Source organism: Camelus ferus, chromosome 28 (assembly GCF_009834535.1).
Source record: "Camelus ferus isolate YT-003-E chromosome 28, BCGSAC_Cfer_1.0, whole genome shotgun sequence".
NCBI lineage: Eukaryota > Metazoa > Chordata > Mammalia > Artiodactyla > Camelidae > Camelus > Camelus ferus.
This window is the reverse complement of record NC_045723.1, coordinates 6952292-6969014: the sequence shown is the minus strand read 5'-3', so window position 1 is coordinate 6969014 and position 16723 is coordinate 6952292. Positions and strand designations below refer to the sequence as shown.

Sequence of the window (16723 nt, the reverse complement as noted above, 5' to 3'; positions counted from 1 at the left end):
GCCCCGTCTCCAGCCCACTCTGCCAAGGTCACAGAGTAGCTCCTCCAAGGGCACATGCACACGGCTATGTTTATCACAGCTTTTCAAGTGCACAAGCAAAAGACAAAGTAGGAGCTGAGTAAGTATTTCGCCACTGGGAAGAAGCCAGGGCTCTCGGAGAAGAAACTGTTTTAAAGCGATGGGTTTTCAATTCTCCAGGATAACGTAAATAAAAGGACTCCAAGCACCGCCTGGCGCGCGCCTCAGGCCGACCTACCTGCGTGGCAGGCCTGAACCTAAGATGGAGAGAAGTGGGGCAGGTCGTCCCACTCCGCCTGCTCTCGAAAATTCCCAAGGGGCCCCGTGATCCTGATCCCCGTTTCTCAGAAAAGGGCCGCCTGCCTGGCGAGCACAGACACGAGGCACGCTGGGAGTTACGCTCCTCCCGGTTAATTAAGGAGCCGGCAGGCTGGGGCCCAGGCGGGTCTCCTGAGAGGTGGCCCAGCACCACGAGAGCCGCCTGGCAAAATGAGCCTCCTCCACGCAGGCGAGGGGCAGGCAGTGCAGGTGCTCCCTGTGGCCCAGCCAGCTCCACCTGCCCACCCTCGTCCAACGGGCTGAGCTCACCGACCGTAATAGCCGCCATTCTAAATGCCACCTGCTTAGAGGGCCCGTGGCAGAACCGTCCCTCCCTCCGGGCCACGCTGCCCCTCCCAGCCCCGCCATGACTGGACTGTAGGTGGCCATCACTCAGTAGAGGTTTGCGGGATGACTGAGGACAGTGGATGTTCTGCCTCGACTCTCCCATCAGCTACTTCAGAGCAGCTCCGGAAGACCCAAGGGCTGGTCCAGACTAGAGGCAGTGGTTAGTGGTCCGTGGCCAAATCCTACCGACATACGGGATCTACCTGGGCCTTGCCAGTCTTTCAAAGAGATATGAATTAATTGCTGATGCTTAAAAATTAGAGAAGACTTATTTATAAAAAGCAAAAGCAAGTAATCAAACAACCAAAGGCAGAAAAAAAGAGAGGGAGCTTTCTTCTTTTTTTTGAATCAGAAGATCTGGCCACCCCGGCCCATACTCCTGCCCCCTCGAGACAGGTGTCACACCTCCCAGCCTGCCAGGGGCTCCAACCTGCCTCACCGGCCCTATTACCTGCCGGCCCCACAGCCACTGGTCTGCGCTCCGCACCCAGGGTCAGCTGGCAAGTCAGACGTGATTTGCTGATGCTTCTGGGCTCGCCCCAGCCCCCGTGTGACCCCCACCCCCAACTCCTGGACGCTCAGCATTGGGCCTGTGTTTTCTGATGTCTAACAGCAACCTGAACTTGAAAAAGTGGAAGTTCATTTTCCCTACCAGCAGGGAACCAGAATTTCTCTGTGGGAAGCTGGAGGTGGCCCCAGTTATAGAACTGGCGTTTACAGGCAGCATCCATCAGTCAGTCCACTGCTCATTCCCAGCAAAATATAAAAGTATCAGGGAACACATGTCAAAAACGGACCCCAGACCACGTGCGGGTCTGACATCACAGAGCATCACTGCGACAGGGCTCCATCCTCTTTATGGTACACGGACCTCCACCTCCTGAAGCCTGCAAACCCGAGTAGACAGGACTCATCAACCAGCAGAACAGGGTGCAGGGAGGGGTATGCAGTTGATGCAGTCACACCCACAAGCCAGATTAGGGGTGAGCTCTCCAGATTCAGCTGCAGGGTTTCCCTAAACACTTCCCTTGAAGGACTCCTTTGGGCAGATGTGCCCCATCTCCGGGAGTCCTGTGACCAGGAGCCCTCCAGGTCAATAAGAATGAAACAACAAACATGGCCTGAGTCCCGACCTTGTTTCCATGAAGTGCAGGATGTCCTCGGGTCTCAGGCACTTCTCCTGCTGGTAATACACGTGAGGCAGGAACTGGAAACGCAGCTGGTACACCCGGAACTTGCTCTGTTTCTCCCCCATAGAGAAAGACTCCTGGACATCAATCTTCTCCAACACCTAGAGCCAGAGAGACAGACAAAACCCAACTCGCCCGATGCTTGGGACTGAGCATTACAAGCGGGTTATGGGAAACCCAAGGATCTGGGGGGACAGGGGCTGGGGAACCAAAGGCCGAAACCCCAAAGAAACTCCAGTGAGCTCTGCTGGTTGGGACCCCCAGCCTGTAGGTCACACCTCCAGAGAATGGCCTGAGGCTGAGGGGCAGGCAGAGGCACCCGTGGGGCTGGTAAGCTAACCCAGGAAGTGTCTTTGTTTTTAAGGCACAGAAGAATGCCAATTACTTTCAAAGCTTCCTGATCCATCCCTGCTCAGCCCCTGGCAGAGAAAGCCTCCCTCTCGTTGGTGGAGTCTGAGCCCAAGGTCTGAGCAGCTACTGAAGACTGCTCTTCCCGGAAGGGAGGACGGGAGGACGCAGGGAATGCCTGCAGCTGGGCCCCCGGGGGACAGTTACCTCCCCGAGGCACACCCTGGTGAGCTGCTTCTTCAGGCTTTTCACTTTCTTCAGTGCTTTCTTGGTGTTGAGCACAGGCACGCTCATCATGGGCGTCTTGATGTTGGCGCTGGCCACCATGAGAATCTCCCTCAACCTGTCCCAGAACGAGGACACATCTGATCGTAAGAGGCACCTGGATTCTCTCTTTGCATGAGGCCTTTCTCATGAAGATGCCACAGTTCTGGGATCTGAGAGAGAGACCCTGGGATCTCGCAGGGAAGTATGCCGGATCAGGCAGTCTCAGCTCTGGCCCCGTGAGTGACAGCAAGGGACTCTGCTGTCACTTTCCCCCACAGGAGGATGTGCTCCTCAAGGTCAGGCTGTGTCATTCCTGCTTCCTATCACCCATGCCTCAAATGCAGCGCGGGAACGCTGAGAGCTTACCCAAAGAACGAGAGATGCACGGAGGGAACGGGCACCTGCAGCCTCCCATTCAGCGCAGGGACCCTGCCGCGGGCCTCGGCCGCGAGCCCAGTCAGCCCGCGCGGGCTGGATGCAAGCGGGCCCTGCCCTCCTCCTTCCCAGACCCTGAGGTTGAGGAAGCCGATGACCCCGAGGCCACTCTGCTAGAAAGTGGCAGAGCCACACAGGTGAGTCTGACCCCTGTTCTTTCCTCTCGTCCAGCAGCCATGGACCTGCAGGGTGCGTGCTTTTACCTGAAGGGCCAGGGCCACTGTGGGTCCTGTTCTAGGTGAATGGTGCCGCAGGAGTTGGGCAACCATGGCCTGACCCTAGAAGTGTGCAGGTTCACAAGCATCCCAGGTGACTTGGATACAGGAGTTGGCAGAGAGAGAGATGGAGACTCTAAGAGGCGTGGGGCGTGGATCTAGCCACAGAAACCAGTCGGGCTCTGGAAATTCCAACCCTGATCCCTACTTTGATGAGACCCTCTCTCACTCTCTCTCAAACACACACACACCCCCTCTCTCTAATTAAACTCCTTCCCCAGGAGTGGGCTACGACAGACCCCACCCTGTGCACGCTCGCAGCCCCGCACCTTGGAATGCCCAGGGTGACGTTCATCTCGCCTCTGCCGGCAAAGTGGAAGGTGTTCAGGGTCATCTGTGTGGAGGGCTCCCCAATGCTCTGGGCGGCCAGCAGGCCCACGGCCTCACCCGGGTCGCACAGCGAGCGCTGCCATTTCAGCTGCAGGAGGGTCCTCAACCTGGAGATGGGGCAGGGGACAGCAGGGGTCAGGGGCACAGACACCACCTGCCTTTCAGGAGCTGCCGACGCCACCCATAAGCCAGGTGCATGGACCTGTTACCTCTCCCTCTTTCTGGGCTTGTTTTTCTAGGCACATGGTCCTTATCATCCTTAAATTCCTGCCAGCGACCCGAAATCACGCAGCACAGAGCCCAGCTGGGTGGCTGCAGCTCTAGCTGTCCGGGCTCGGACAGTTTACGTTTCCCCTGAGAATGTCAATGGAACTTCTGAGCTTACCATTCATATTTGCTTTTGTTAATTCATTTTTCCCCATTAGCTGTGACAGCTTGGAGAGGGCTTAAACCTCTCTCTACGCAAAACAGGAAGAGGTTCACAAAGCAATTACAGAGATTCGGGGGTGGGGGGAGTAGAAACCGAGTGCTAATTCTCTCAGTTAGCGCAAATGGCTGCAGGCCATGGTGGAAGTACCCGAGCGCCACAATTCTGTAATTTGCAAACTGTTCTTCCCGTGAAAGCCAGCCCTTTTAGAGCAGCCACAGAACCCTGCATTACCCCAGCGCCCGGGACAAGGAGGGGGCTCAACAAATGGAGACTACACGACGTAATGTGTGAACGCAGAAAAACGTAATAAAACTGCTGTGCAAGTTCTTCTCAAGAAAAGTCAGGCCTTTTGCTAACCTGATGTGTCTCTTCTCCCCATTACTTCAAACCAGTGAGGTTGGGCTCTGTGTTAGCATTCCCGATAGGAAAAATCTTTAAATACTTCCAGAACTTTGGAGTTGCACCCAGAGACTGCTGCCTGCAAACAAGTCCCCTGCAAAAGAGCCACTGAGGCAGACCCACCGTCTTGGCCCTCTGAGCCCAAGTGATACTCCCTGGGGCTATGCTCTCCCACAGCTGGAGGGAGGGCCAGCATGGTCCTTCTGAAGGGGAATGGTGGTGGGGAGGGTAGAGCTCAGTGGCAGAGCACAAGCTTAGCGTGCACAAGGTCCTGAGTTCAATCCCCAGTACCTCCATTAAAAATTAATAATAGTAAACAGCAGTAACCTGAGCTGCAGGGAGGCAGGTGAAGGGGGCTGGGTGGGGGGCGGGATCAGGGCCTTGCTCTTTTCAGGGAAAGCCCTGTTGGCAGCTAGGTCACAAGCTAGGCATGATTTACTCTGCAAATCTCTGAGGCCTGGGGGGAGAAACCACATTAAAGAGTGAAAAGAGAGCCCTGTTGCTCCCCTCGGGGCCCTCCACCCAAGTGTTTGTCTTGGCTCATCTTTCCCCGCAGCCCCACTCCCCGGACCTCAGCCTCTCCACGCACCCCGCTGGGTTTCCCCAGGTGCAGGACAAACAGCCAGGCTTCAGCACATGGCCTCCGTCTTCGGTGCTGCAGGCCAGGCTGAGCGAGCTGAACGGGCAGGATCCCCTGACAACCGCTCTGAGACCAACGCCCGGTGGGCATTCCTCGGGGGCACTTTTGATGTTCTAAGCAGTCGAGGCTCAGTGCTGGTCTACACCTGGCTGCCCACCTGCCTAGACCACACGACTTTTTCCTGTTTTACTTTTTTGTAAACAAGTCCAAGTAGAGGGCTCCAAGTGGTCCTTCTTCCTCGAGGCTTTGAAACCCAAAGCTCAAAGGATTGCTGGAATAATCACATCCAACCCTTAATGAGAGGCTGAAACACAGTTTCATGGGCAGGGAATGACTTGCCCCAGGTCACCGAGTTGGCAGCACTGAATGGTGACTAGATTCCCTGACTGTCACTTAACCACACCCATCACACCAAACTCAAGGGAGAGGTCCTTTGTGGGAGCCTCTGTCCAGCAGTGCACTCCTCTCTGTGTTGGCCCAGATGAGGGGGGTGCATCCCTGCCTACCTGCTGTCATCTGTCCTGGAGCCCTCAGTGTCTGCAAGGGACCCTCTGTTTCACTTCCCTCCCTCTGGCTGGAGCCTTGAACCCAGGAGGCGGCCGGTGTGGGTACGGTCGGGCCTGAGAAGCAGATCCTTCCCCTGCACAGGCTGTGCGACAAATCAACGTCATTACCTGTCGAGAGAGAGCTCTGACTTCTCGTAACTCTTCTCTGCTTGAGCTGCCCACTCGTGACTGTAGTCATCCACCTTCTTTTCAAAGGTTTCTGACACTGACGCGAAGTAGATGTCTGGGCGCCAGACGGAGAGACTGGGGTCAGGACAAGGAGCTGCCTTCTTTTGGTATTTCCTTCGGCTTTGCTCATCTAACTCGCTCCACATCCTCAACATCTGAAACGGAGAGCAGGCCTCAGCTGCACTGGAGGACACCAGGAATGGGCTTCTCTTCCTGGACACCCAGCACAGCACAAGGAGGGGCAAAGGCTCTGGCTCCAAACGAGTGGGGGAAAGAGACAGAAACCTGGCTGCAACTCGAGAACCGTCTCAATATCTAAAAAAGGTGAAGCCGAATCCATCCCAAGGCTCACTGCTTGATCATGACTCTATGAGCAATCCGTTCTGGCCAGTAAGGTACTGTCCAGGCTGAGATTCTTGTAGAGTGAAACAGGGCACTATTAATAATAATTCTGGGATGAGACACAAACCCGGGGCTGTCCCGGGCCAAGCAGGACACAGTCACCAGGAGCCAGGTGACTGGCTGGATTCCTGTTTGTCCCCCACTCAGGCCTTCACACACTCGATGCCCCAGAGCTGCTTCCTCTGCCTCCAGGCTCCCAGCTGTGTCTGGCTGATGGGAGGTCCCAGAAGCAGAAAGGGAAGCGGGAGGAGAGTGAGGCTGGGCACTCATCCCCCAGCCTCTCTAAGGAGCCTCTGAGTAGCCCCAGCCTCTCTCCTGAGGGCTCCTGTCAGGTGGCCTCGGTCCGTGGTGGTGACCACTCCCCGTTCCTTGATGTCCAGTCGGGGTGGGCGGTGGAGAACCCCAGTCAGTTTCCTGAAACCCTGCCCACACCTTTGTAAGGGTTCCCCTCCTTAAATTCCTGTTTGAGGGCCATCTGTTTCCTGACTGGCAGTGAATGAAGCCAGATTTCATTACTGTCCCTTCCATTGTGGAAGTGCTCCCCCATCCCCGCCAGCCCTGACTGACCCCCCACCGTCCCCCCAGGATCACCTGGTGAGTCTCGGGGCTGCGGCCATTCTGGTTTGCACCCTCGAGGTTCAAAGCTTTCACAGCTGCCTGAATTTTCTGGGAATAATTCAGGAAGGCGCCCTTTCGCAGCAGGCTGTTGGAATGCTTGCTTTGCCATTTTTTGATGGCTCTGAAGTGGCGGAGGGCTTTCTGGGGATCTGCTCTGGACAAAACTTCACGGAGATGCTTCGATTTCATTATCACCTAAGCAAACCAACCACACCCAAGAACGAAGAGGTGAGGGTGGGATACAAGGGACATGTCACACAACTTCAGAGGACTGAGGTGGCCTGTGTGGGGCCTTCGTGATGCCCCTTGCGGGTGGGGTCGAGCACCCAGTGCTAACCAGGGCCCTCACTCTGGGCAGACCAGACTTGGGAGCTGGCGGTCTCAGGAGCTGAGGTCATGGGGAGAGACCGACACAGCTGGAGTCCCTCCGGAACATGGGAGTTTCTGGGAAGAAAGGAGGGGACAGGAGCCAGGATGGAAAGGAGCCAGCCCCAGAGCTCCACCTGCAACTCAACCACCTGCTGCATGACCTTAGACAGGCCAGTTCAGCTTCAGCTTCCCACTCTGCAAAACGGGGTGACTGCTCAGTCAGCCATGATGATCACTCTTGCAGCACGAAGGGATGGTATGAAAATCACGAGCTTGTGTGTCAGAGGGCCCGGGTGCACACACGAGCCCTGCCACTCACCAGCTAGTCACTTAAGCTCATGCTCAGTGGCCTCAGCTGTAGAATGGGCAGAGGAGGCCCTGCCTCCCCAGGCTATAGTGAGGATGAGGGCAGAGAGCATCCACAGTGCGCTCCGGCTTAGGGCCCAGCACACAACAAACGCCCCCACGTGGTGCTGTCGTTTTGGAGGTCCACGTGACTCTCTGCCATCTCACAGAAGTCTGATGGAAGTACCCAGAGGGGCTCTGAAAACGTCAGGTGTTCCAAGGCCCTGGCGCTCTTAAACTCTTCCTGCTCGAGTTTTCAGTGGCTGGTCTGACCGAGTGGCAAAGCGCAGGGTGGGAGGCCCAGCACACAGCCCTGGCCCCGCCACCCCCGGGCGCTCAGAGCAACACTACCTCATAGTTGCTGGCGAGGAAGGGGAACTGCCTGGGCTGCAGGAACTGCGTCTTGGGGATGTCCAGGCCGTCCTCCCCGTACAGGAACTGCACCACGCTGCCGTCGCTGTCACGGACCGTCAGGTCATACTGGACGACCAGCCCCTCCAGGTGCTTGATGATACACCTGTTACAGAAACCAGCGGCTCAGCGCCCGCTGGGCCCGCCACCTCCCAGGGCAGCCTCTGATGGGGGCCAGTGGAGGGCAGAAAGGGGGACTGCTGTTCTGCAGCCAAGCAAGCCTCCAGGACAGGCTGGCTCCGATGCCCTGGCTCTGAGCTACAGCACCTGCGGGCCAGGGGCTGAAGCCATGTGCCTGGAGAGGTTGGCTGTCCCAGGTCGACTCCCATCACCGGCCCCAGCTGCTGGGACTACTGCCGGCCCTTTCGCTCTCCAGCACGGCAGAGCTCCCCAGGGACCAGTGTCCTTGGATCTACAAGGTGGGCAGAGCAGAGGGGCTGTCTCACCCAATGCTTCTCCAATGCCATCAGTCCAGAGGCTGTCAGGGACAAAGGCGCACTGGAAACTAACTGCTGATGTGACATCCCTAACCCGATGCCCTTTTTCCTTGGTGATCCCAGTGGTTAGCTGCCTCCTCTCCCTCTGCTGCCCTGGTGCTGGCCCCTTAGCTCACCTCTGGGGTCACTCTGCTTTGGTTTCTCCTCCCGCCACCTTAAGAGGGGGTTTCCGAGGAGCCACTGTTCCTGAGCTCCAAGGAGAGGGCTCAGTGTTGGTCACCACTGCCTTCTTGGCACCCCGCCCAGGACCGGGCCAGGCAGGGCCACACACCCACAGCCCCTGTGCTGCAGACCCTGAGGTGTCGGTCACGGGCTGCAGCTCTCAGCACTGGCACCGGCCCAAAGGCTGCACCCCCAGGCCACTCCTGAGCTTCAGGCCCGTCTCTGGAACATGTCCACTTGCATATCTGCTGCTGCCCCCTCACCCCAGCCACGCTTCTCTGTCCCCTCTGCAGCGCTGTCCTGTGTTCTGCCCACTCTGCTGCCACTCGGGCCCAAAAAGTCGGCTGGGCCCGACGCTTCCTGCCTCTTAACTCGTTTCCGCCAGCTGCCCCGTGTCTTCGCCACATCGGTGTCTCCCTTTCCATCGCCACCCTTGGGAGGCAGCCCTCTGACCTGCAGCCTGGGCATCTGCCACGGCCGCACCAGCCCCCTCCAGCTCCTCCAGTCTGCAGCGCTGCACTCGCCCGCTCTGCCGTGAGCCTCCACCAGCTGGTGGGTCCCACAAACGCTTGTGCCCTTTGCCCCAACGGCTGCTGCTCCTGGGGGGCTGCTGTTCCAGCCAGGATCCTTGTCACCCCCCTCCTCCTCCCTGCTCTGCATTAAAATGGCCTCGGAGATGCCCGCCCCATCCGTGGATGCCCCACCCCCAGACTTATTTGGTCATTTGTTTCCTAGCGTTTTCTACACTACGTGAGTCTTGAATGTTTTAAGAGAATGGGGTGCAACCCCTGTTCACGGGAAGATCTGGCCCTGGAATCTGCTCATCCAAGTGCATGGAGCACGTGCCCCCAACCTGTGCAGCTGGGCTCCCCACCGACTGGCCTCCAGGTGTGTCTCCACCCCACCCCATGGGCTACACGTGCAGCCTTGGGAGGTCAGGGGAAGGGACTGAAACAAGGGAGGCGAGTCTGGAGCTCAGAAGCGGGGAAAGGACAAAGCTGGAGTGCACAGGCAGGACTCTGAGGGGGAGAAGAGAGGGCCCCCCGCCCCGTTCAGCTGTCAGCTGTGCTCCAGGCCTGAGAGGCACAGGGGTGATTTCTGCCACCTCCTCCATTTCCCACCACCATCTCCACCAGCACAGGTTCTCTGGGCTTAGGGAGACACGTCACCCCAAAATCCCAAGGCGGAGCCCCCATAACTGTACCCTCAGGGTGGGGGGAGGCGTGAGGGGAGCCCCTCCTGCCGGCACCCCGGAGTCAGGCCATGTGCTGTTTTAAGCTTCAACCCCGCACCTGCCCAGACAAGCCAGTCAGAGCGCCTACTTGATCCCTTTCCTCCCAGAGAGGAGACTAAACAAGCAGGTCCAAGCTGGGGAACCCTGATGGGAAACTTGCACCCGGCGGGGCAGGAACTCCGTTACGGACTCACAGGACCTGGAATCCTCTCTGAGCTGTTCTGACCGCTGAGCCGTCACAGGGCGGAGGCCCAGCTCATCACCCCGAGACCCTTCCCCGCATCCACGACCTCGCCCGGGGAACAGCACACCCGCAGGGGTGCTTCGTATAAACCTCTGAGCTCACGCTCTACCAGCCTCTTAGAAGGGGGAGAACACCTGTTGTTTTCTGTCTCAGACCCATGGACATTTTTTAAAAGTTTTTTCATCCAAAGGGATCTTCAGTGAATTGTCCATGAAAACGTGAAAAGACCACAGTGATGACCTGGGGTGCCAATCGACCTAAAGGAGGCAGGTGAAGCAGGGGCTCTTTACCTCTGGAGGTAACCGGAGCGGCTGGTCTTCACTGCGGTGTCCACCAGACCCTCTCGCCCGGCCATGCAGTGGAAGAAGAACTCCTGCGGGAGAAGAGGGACCCGGGCCCAGAGGTGGCCGTGAAGGGCGGCTCAGGCCAACGCCCCCAGCAGCCTCGCCTGACCTCCTAGGACCCTTGGCACTGATGGCTCCAATGGCCCCAGTGACTTCTGTGCCCCACCCTCACCACAGGGTTACCTCTGTCTTATCCTGCCTGAGAGCAGAGGGACAAGTAGGGGAGAAATGCAGCTCCACTCACAGGAGCCAGGGCTCCACCTGCACTTGTGTGGTCCATCCTCCGGACCACCCCCCAACACCCTACACCCCACTTTCCAGATAGAAACGGCTCGGCCGCCTCATCACTGTGCCTCGTCCAGGCCGCGTGTCTGAATTCTGCTTCCAAGAGTGTTAACAGAGGGACGGAGTGTTTCCCAAACTTCCACAACGAGAAATACATTTATAACAGCAATCAGCAAACACACACACATCCACACGTGCAGATAAAGACATACGGCTCAAACTAAAACTTTACGAAATGACCCCATCCCTCACTCTGATGCTTTACTACCCTGTTCTATTTCATTACCTAAAGAGATGACAGTCACTATCTACCACGGTGATTTCAGGATTCATCAATGGGCCACAACCTGAGCTGAAAAACTCTGGTTGACGTCAGTTCTCCATCATCCTTTGCCAGAGGCCACCGGAGACCGTGTGTGTGGGACCGATGGAGGAGCCCTGGGAGCAGCCAGTGGCCTTGACACAAAGTGTCAGTCTCATTCACAACCTGGACTGAGCTGTCTGAACACAAGAGGCGTCCAGGCAGAGATGCACTCAACCAGGGAACAGAAGGTACTAACATTCAAAAAGCCATTTCTGACAAGTGTAAGGGGAAAGCTTTCCTCTTAGGGGAGAGTTCTGTTGACCAAGGGAAAACTAGATGTTTGCTACAGCTGGTCAATTTCCCAGGGTCAAGGAGGAGCCACGGCGGGTCTCTTCGGGGGCCTTTGTGAAATGAATCTCTGTGGTGCTCCTCTCAGCAGCGCAGAGAACACTGGTGAGGGGCTCCCCTTCCCCAGCTGCCTTCCCATGGAGCTGAGAACGGGTGGAGAGGGGGCACATAGCAGGAAGAGATGGAGCTGGCACTGATCTTAAGCATCTTTGCATTTATCAGCAATCCCTTCCTGAGCCCCTGCGGTGTGCCAGGCACCGTGCTGGGCTCTGACATGACAAAGGTGACTACGACGTGGTCGCAATCCTATGGTCCTCACAGGCCCCAGGGTCTAGTGGGACGGCCTGCACCTATTACTTGGCTGTCCTTGCTGAAATTGTTGGTCAAAGTCACAGGCCTCCTATTTTGAGCCTAGACTTGAGGAGAAGAGCCAAAAGGAAAAATCAAAATACATACAGGAGGTTTGATGCCCGTAAGGAATCTGCCGGTGACGAAGCCGCCGGCCCGGGGGGTGAACTCATAGGGCTTGAAGCAGGGCAGCGACTTGCCAGACGCCATCAGAGGGGGTCTCCGACCTTCCAACTCAATCTGGCCCAGCAGGCATGAGATCTGGGGAAAAGGACACCCACAGGGGACTGAAGGCCCACACGCACGTTCAACAACGCTCTGTCCCTGCAGGGGACGGAGGGCTTGCTCTTCAAGAAATACTGGTGGAAACTGAGTCCTTGAAGGACAACCCAGATTTCTCAACGGACCAGGAAGCTTATGTTTCAGGAAAACAACTATGTCTTCCTTTTATTGACTGGTTGGAATTTCCACGTGTGGGGTCAGTTGAAAATGGGCGATGCTTGTAAAAGCGGCCACTTTCAGAAGCGTCACAGGTGACAACTGGAGGGGACCTCAGGGTCCTAAAGGGGAAGCTGAGACCAGCAGGAAAAGTAACTTATTGTGATCCTTAACCTTCCTAGGCCAAGAGAGAGTCAAACTGCATATTGATACTCTTGGGAGGAAAAGAGCAGTACATCTGGATTTCACTCAGTCCAAAGCACTTCCTGATGGTCTCCAGCCTTTTAAACCTATTCCTATTGCTCTACACACAACAAACAATGAGATGGTCCTTAAGACCCTCTCGAGGTGACCAAGATTAAAAAAAGGAAGTTGCTAAGATTGTGAAAATGCTGTGATAGCACTGCACTTTCTGAGGAAAAAACTGAGCCTCCAATCAAAGGATATTGTAAGTATTGTCCCAGAAGATTCTTAACCTTTTATGCAAAATTTCAGGATCTCAGCTAAGATTATATATATACACACATGCAGAGATACTGCATATAATACAATAATACAGTATATGAATTTACAATTGTATTATACACATGTATTATACACATCAACATCCAGATATTTACATCTGAATCTGTCTATAATACTGGCGTGTTAAGAGTGGTTAGCTCCTGTACGGATTTCAATACACTTGTGTACTTTTCAGTAATTCCCATATTTTATATGGAATGTGGGTCCTTTTCAAGTCAGAAGCAAAATCTGAAAGCTGCCCCGGCAATCATCCCACCCTTCAGCAAGCCTGCCTTGGCTCCCACCTGCATGGTGTTCACAGTTGAACCTTTGGCTCCGGACTGCACCATCATCTGCAAGTTGTTCTCTGGGAACTGTCTGTGCAGGCCGAAAGGCATGCACACCTGGGGATTGAATACACACATCGGTCAGTGACTCACCCTCTTTGGAATCCCAGGTTGCAAAGCAAGTCTAGGATGCACAAGTCAACTCACACTACTTACCTGGAGAGAAGTGCCACACCCCACTCGAGGTGAGAAGTCTTATCCAGCAACAACCCTTCCACTAAAAGCCCTAGAGAGATGTCTAAGGGATGGCTCTGGGCCCTGTGCTCCCTTGGCACGGCTGCCAGGAAGCCCAAGGTTCCTGTCACTGGCGAACGGCAGCAAAAAGGGAGAAGGAAAGGAGATGCGGCAGGGCCAGCCTCTCCAGTTTGTGATTCTGAAAAGCAGCTGGTTACAAATAAAACCTAAGGTGGTGCCCTTGGGAACTCACCCAGTAGAGCCTGGCTTGGCCCCGCACACCTGGCAATGACGACCAATGTCCGCATCCCATTCACGTTTCCCAGCACACTGCCCAAGCACCCAGCGCGAGTCTCACCTGGGCTCCTGAGCCAGTGGAAGTGGGCAGAGCCCCCAGGTGGACCGGGGAGACGCTGGGAGGGGGCCCTGAGTCTGTTTATGCCTCTGCCCAAGGTTGCAGAGACCCAGCCCAACACAGGAGAGACAGAGTGGGTGGGAAGAGATGCAGGAACCCTGAGATGCTTCTGAGACAACATCCCTCTGCAGCATCCCCAGTCAGCCCCGGAAGCTGGGCCTCCTGGTTCTCCCATGGGCCTGGGAAGGCTCCTCTGGACCAAGCCTTTCAGGGATGGAATTACACCAATGAGGTCTGAGTTCTTGGCAGCTCAATGGAGGCTGACAGCCAGCTAAGAGGACACCAGAAGCCAATACCGACTTTTGTTGCAGGTTGGCCTCGCCTCCCCTTTTCCCTCAGGTGGAACCTCACGGCCCTGGAGGCAGGGTGAGGACCAGGCAGGCTCCTTCAAGCAGCAGGACTGGAAGCCCCAGCTCTGGGACAGGAAGACAGAGAGAACCAGGCTGCCATCCTGGCTTGTGCAGGGACTTCCCTCTCTTTGCTCAGCTGCACGGGAAGGGGCCTGGGAGGACTCACGGGGCGCTCAGACCTCGCCCAGAGCACTGTGCACATTAGCTCCTTGATCCTCTCAGCAACACCATGAGGCAGGAGCTCTTCACATCCCCCTCCTCAAGGGAGGACATTGAGGCTCGTACTGGTTACATCACGCGAGGCCCGAGATCACCCAGCCGGTACGTGACAGAGCTGGGATTCGAACCCAGGACCCTATACAAGCAGCACTGGTGTTTTCGATCTTTCACTCTGCCCCTCCAGCCTTAGTGGCCCCATAGGAAAGATTTTCATTTCCCTTTAATGCAGTCATCCCAAAATACAAACATTTGAAATGAAAAGCAGTGCGAAGCTTTTTTTCTCAGCTCTCTCTCTCAAAGACCTCTCCAGACCCTAATTAGATAAGGGAACCAAGCCCTTGGCTTTTCAAAACGATGATTTCTACCCTCCCCACCTCAAATCTCACCTAGACAGCTGTGAAACAGCCCAATTGCTCTAAGGGGCCCAGAGTGAGAATCAAAATAAAATTTTTTAAAAACCAGCATTCAAAATGGTGGTGGAAAGTGCGCATACTGCGGGACTAGCCTTGTTAATTTCGTTGCTGTAATGGTTCACTTCCTCCTTGAACTTCAGATCAATCATGTTAAAATCCCTCTGGTCTTTTCCCAGATGGGCATCCTGCCATTTCCCTCGGACCTCATCACATGATGCAGTTTCTGGCAGGTTTAATGCAGCCCTGACAGCCTAGAATGAGAAAAGGAACAAGCTGGAGGCTGTAGCCAAGTGAGGAGGGTGCGGGCTTTGCTCCGTCGTTGCCCACCCCGCCGTGGCAGGCGGTAGCCTCCCAGGCCCTCCTCACCCGGGGCCCACAGCAGGTGGACTCTTCAATGATCCTGTGTCTCCTGACGTCCGCCTTCGGCTTCACCAAAATGTCTTCCACGCCTGTGAAGCGAAACAGACAAGCCTGGATGTGACTGGGCCTGACTTCTCACCAGGCCATAAACCTGGTGAGGTCAGGGCACGGGGCACAGTGTCACACACACAGGAAGCACCTGAATAATCATGGTGCCATTCACGTTGTTATTAAGAGACTGCTACCATCTCTGAAGTGCTTACCAGAGGCCAAGCGTTATAATCCTCATTTTGCAAATAAACTGAGGCTCAAACTTGAGGAACCTGCCAGAGCTTATGGGGGTAGGAAGTAAACCCAAGCCCAAGTCCCTCACTTGTGCTCTTAGCCGCCGGCCATACTCCCTCCACTCAATAAATACATGTTGGATGAATGGGCTAGAGGTGAAGTTTTGGGTCAAAAACTGAGTTTGAGGAAAGATGAGAGGGAGAGAGAGGATATCCTGGTTTTGACACCCAGAAGTCCCATGTCGTGGGAACCACCCTATACAGTTGTGAGAACACGTGCGCAGGCGCACACAGACATACTCGAGCCCCTGGGTGACCACTGCAGGGTCCTCCCCGTTGCTCTGGAAGGAGAAAAGCCAGGGTCCCTTCAGTTAAGACTGTCCTTCTAGCTTCCAAGCGCTGAGGCACCCCTCACCTTGGGCAGGAAATCTTTCCACTTCACCTTTCAGCGAGCTATTTCTTGTCTACCTCGGAGACCTGCTGGACTCCAAAGTCCCTCAGCCAAGGACTGAGTGGGAGGGAGACCGTGGCTGCACTGTTCAAAAGCTGGGCTAAGACACCGGGGACTCCCACATGCAACGTCCTGGAAGCTTGAGGGTCTCAGAGGAACTCGTGCGAGAGGGACAGGAAAGAAACTGTCCCTCTTTGAGGAAGCCGTAACCATGCAAGTGGGTCCTTCTGTGGGGTCAGCTCCAGGCCGCCTTGCTGTTCCTTCAGTGATGACCTCCAGCGGTGAGGGCTGGGGGAAGGCACCATCGCCAGCCCAGCCCACCCTCAGAGCTCGACGCCCAGCCTGGCCCTGCTCCCACTCAGTCTCACGGCATCCGGATGGTCACTGCACTCAGGGGCCCAACTTCTCTTTGTCCATGTGGTAAGCGGCTGCCAGCCTGGCTTGAGAGTTCGGGCTGATCCCCATCATGGTCTGGGTGAGGGGTCTTCCTCTACTGTTTTTTTAAGATGTTTATTCGAGGATGCTTATCCCAGGATTATAGTGAAAACCAGGAAAAGGGGTTATTAAAGGTTTACTGACAGGAACTAGTTAAATAAACTACGGAACATCCGCACAACTAGAATAGTCTGTGGCCACAGACCTGAGGATGCAGGTTTGTATCAGCTAAAAGGGATATTTATAAAATACATCTGGAAACGGGGGGGAGGGCAGGGGGCGTAGCACATCACAAAACACAAGGTAGTACAGGATCCCATCTGGTCTGAATGTATTTGGACTTGGAAAGCCCAGAAAGACACACATCAAATCAATATTGGTGGCTATCTCTGGCAGCTGAATGCTGGATGGTTTTAAATTATTTTCTGACAACAGGGAAGACCCTTTGCAGAGCGCAGAGTGGCCAGAAGATTCTAGAAGGGCATTTGCAGGAGAGAAGTGGAGGTGAGTGAGTGTGAAAAAGTCTCAGGGATAGAAAACCATAAAGGGTGGGGACAAGAAAGGGACAGAATGGCAGCGGGGTTGCTCTATACCATGCGAATAAACACTGGTGGGGTGCGGGGGAGAGGAGGAGCAAGGCTGTGAAATGTCCCTGGCAGCCAAGTGAGGACACCCTCGTAGAAGGAGCCT

At 55.5% G+C, this 16723-nt stretch overlaps 1 protein-coding gene across 3 annotated transcripts in view; it reads right to left on the bottom strand.

Moving 5' to 3' along the window:
* The window catches only part of POLR1A (RNA polymerase I subunit A), a 60130-nt gene that overhangs the window by 9219 nt on the left and 34188 nt on the right, over positions 1 to 16723 (bottom strand). Inside the window, exons 17-27 of one of the 3 annotated variants that reach the window (XM_032469475.1) lie at positions 14870 to 14952; positions 14584 to 14754; positions 12891 to 12989; positions 11752 to 11904; positions 10305 to 10387; positions 7818 to 7983; positions 6726 to 6947; positions 5673 to 5887; positions 3469 to 3636; positions 2430 to 2565; positions 1818 to 1975 (exon numbers count right to left, since the gene is read on the bottom strand). In XM_032469475.1, coding sequence (XP_032325366.1) covers positions 1818 to 1975; positions 2430 to 2565; positions 3469 to 3636; positions 5673 to 5887; positions 6726 to 6947; positions 7818 to 7983; positions 10305 to 10387; positions 11752 to 11904; positions 12891 to 12989; positions 14584 to 14754; positions 14870 to 14952 — 1654 coding nt within the window. The remainder of the gene's footprint in view (positions 1 to 1817; positions 1976 to 2429; positions 2566 to 3468; positions 3637 to 5672; positions 5888 to 6725; positions 6948 to 7817; positions 7984 to 10304; positions 10388 to 11751; positions 11905 to 12890; positions 12990 to 14583; positions 14755 to 14869; positions 14953 to 16723) is intronic. The other 2 variants (XM_032469477.1, XM_032469478.1) reach the window with 2 other exon arrangements.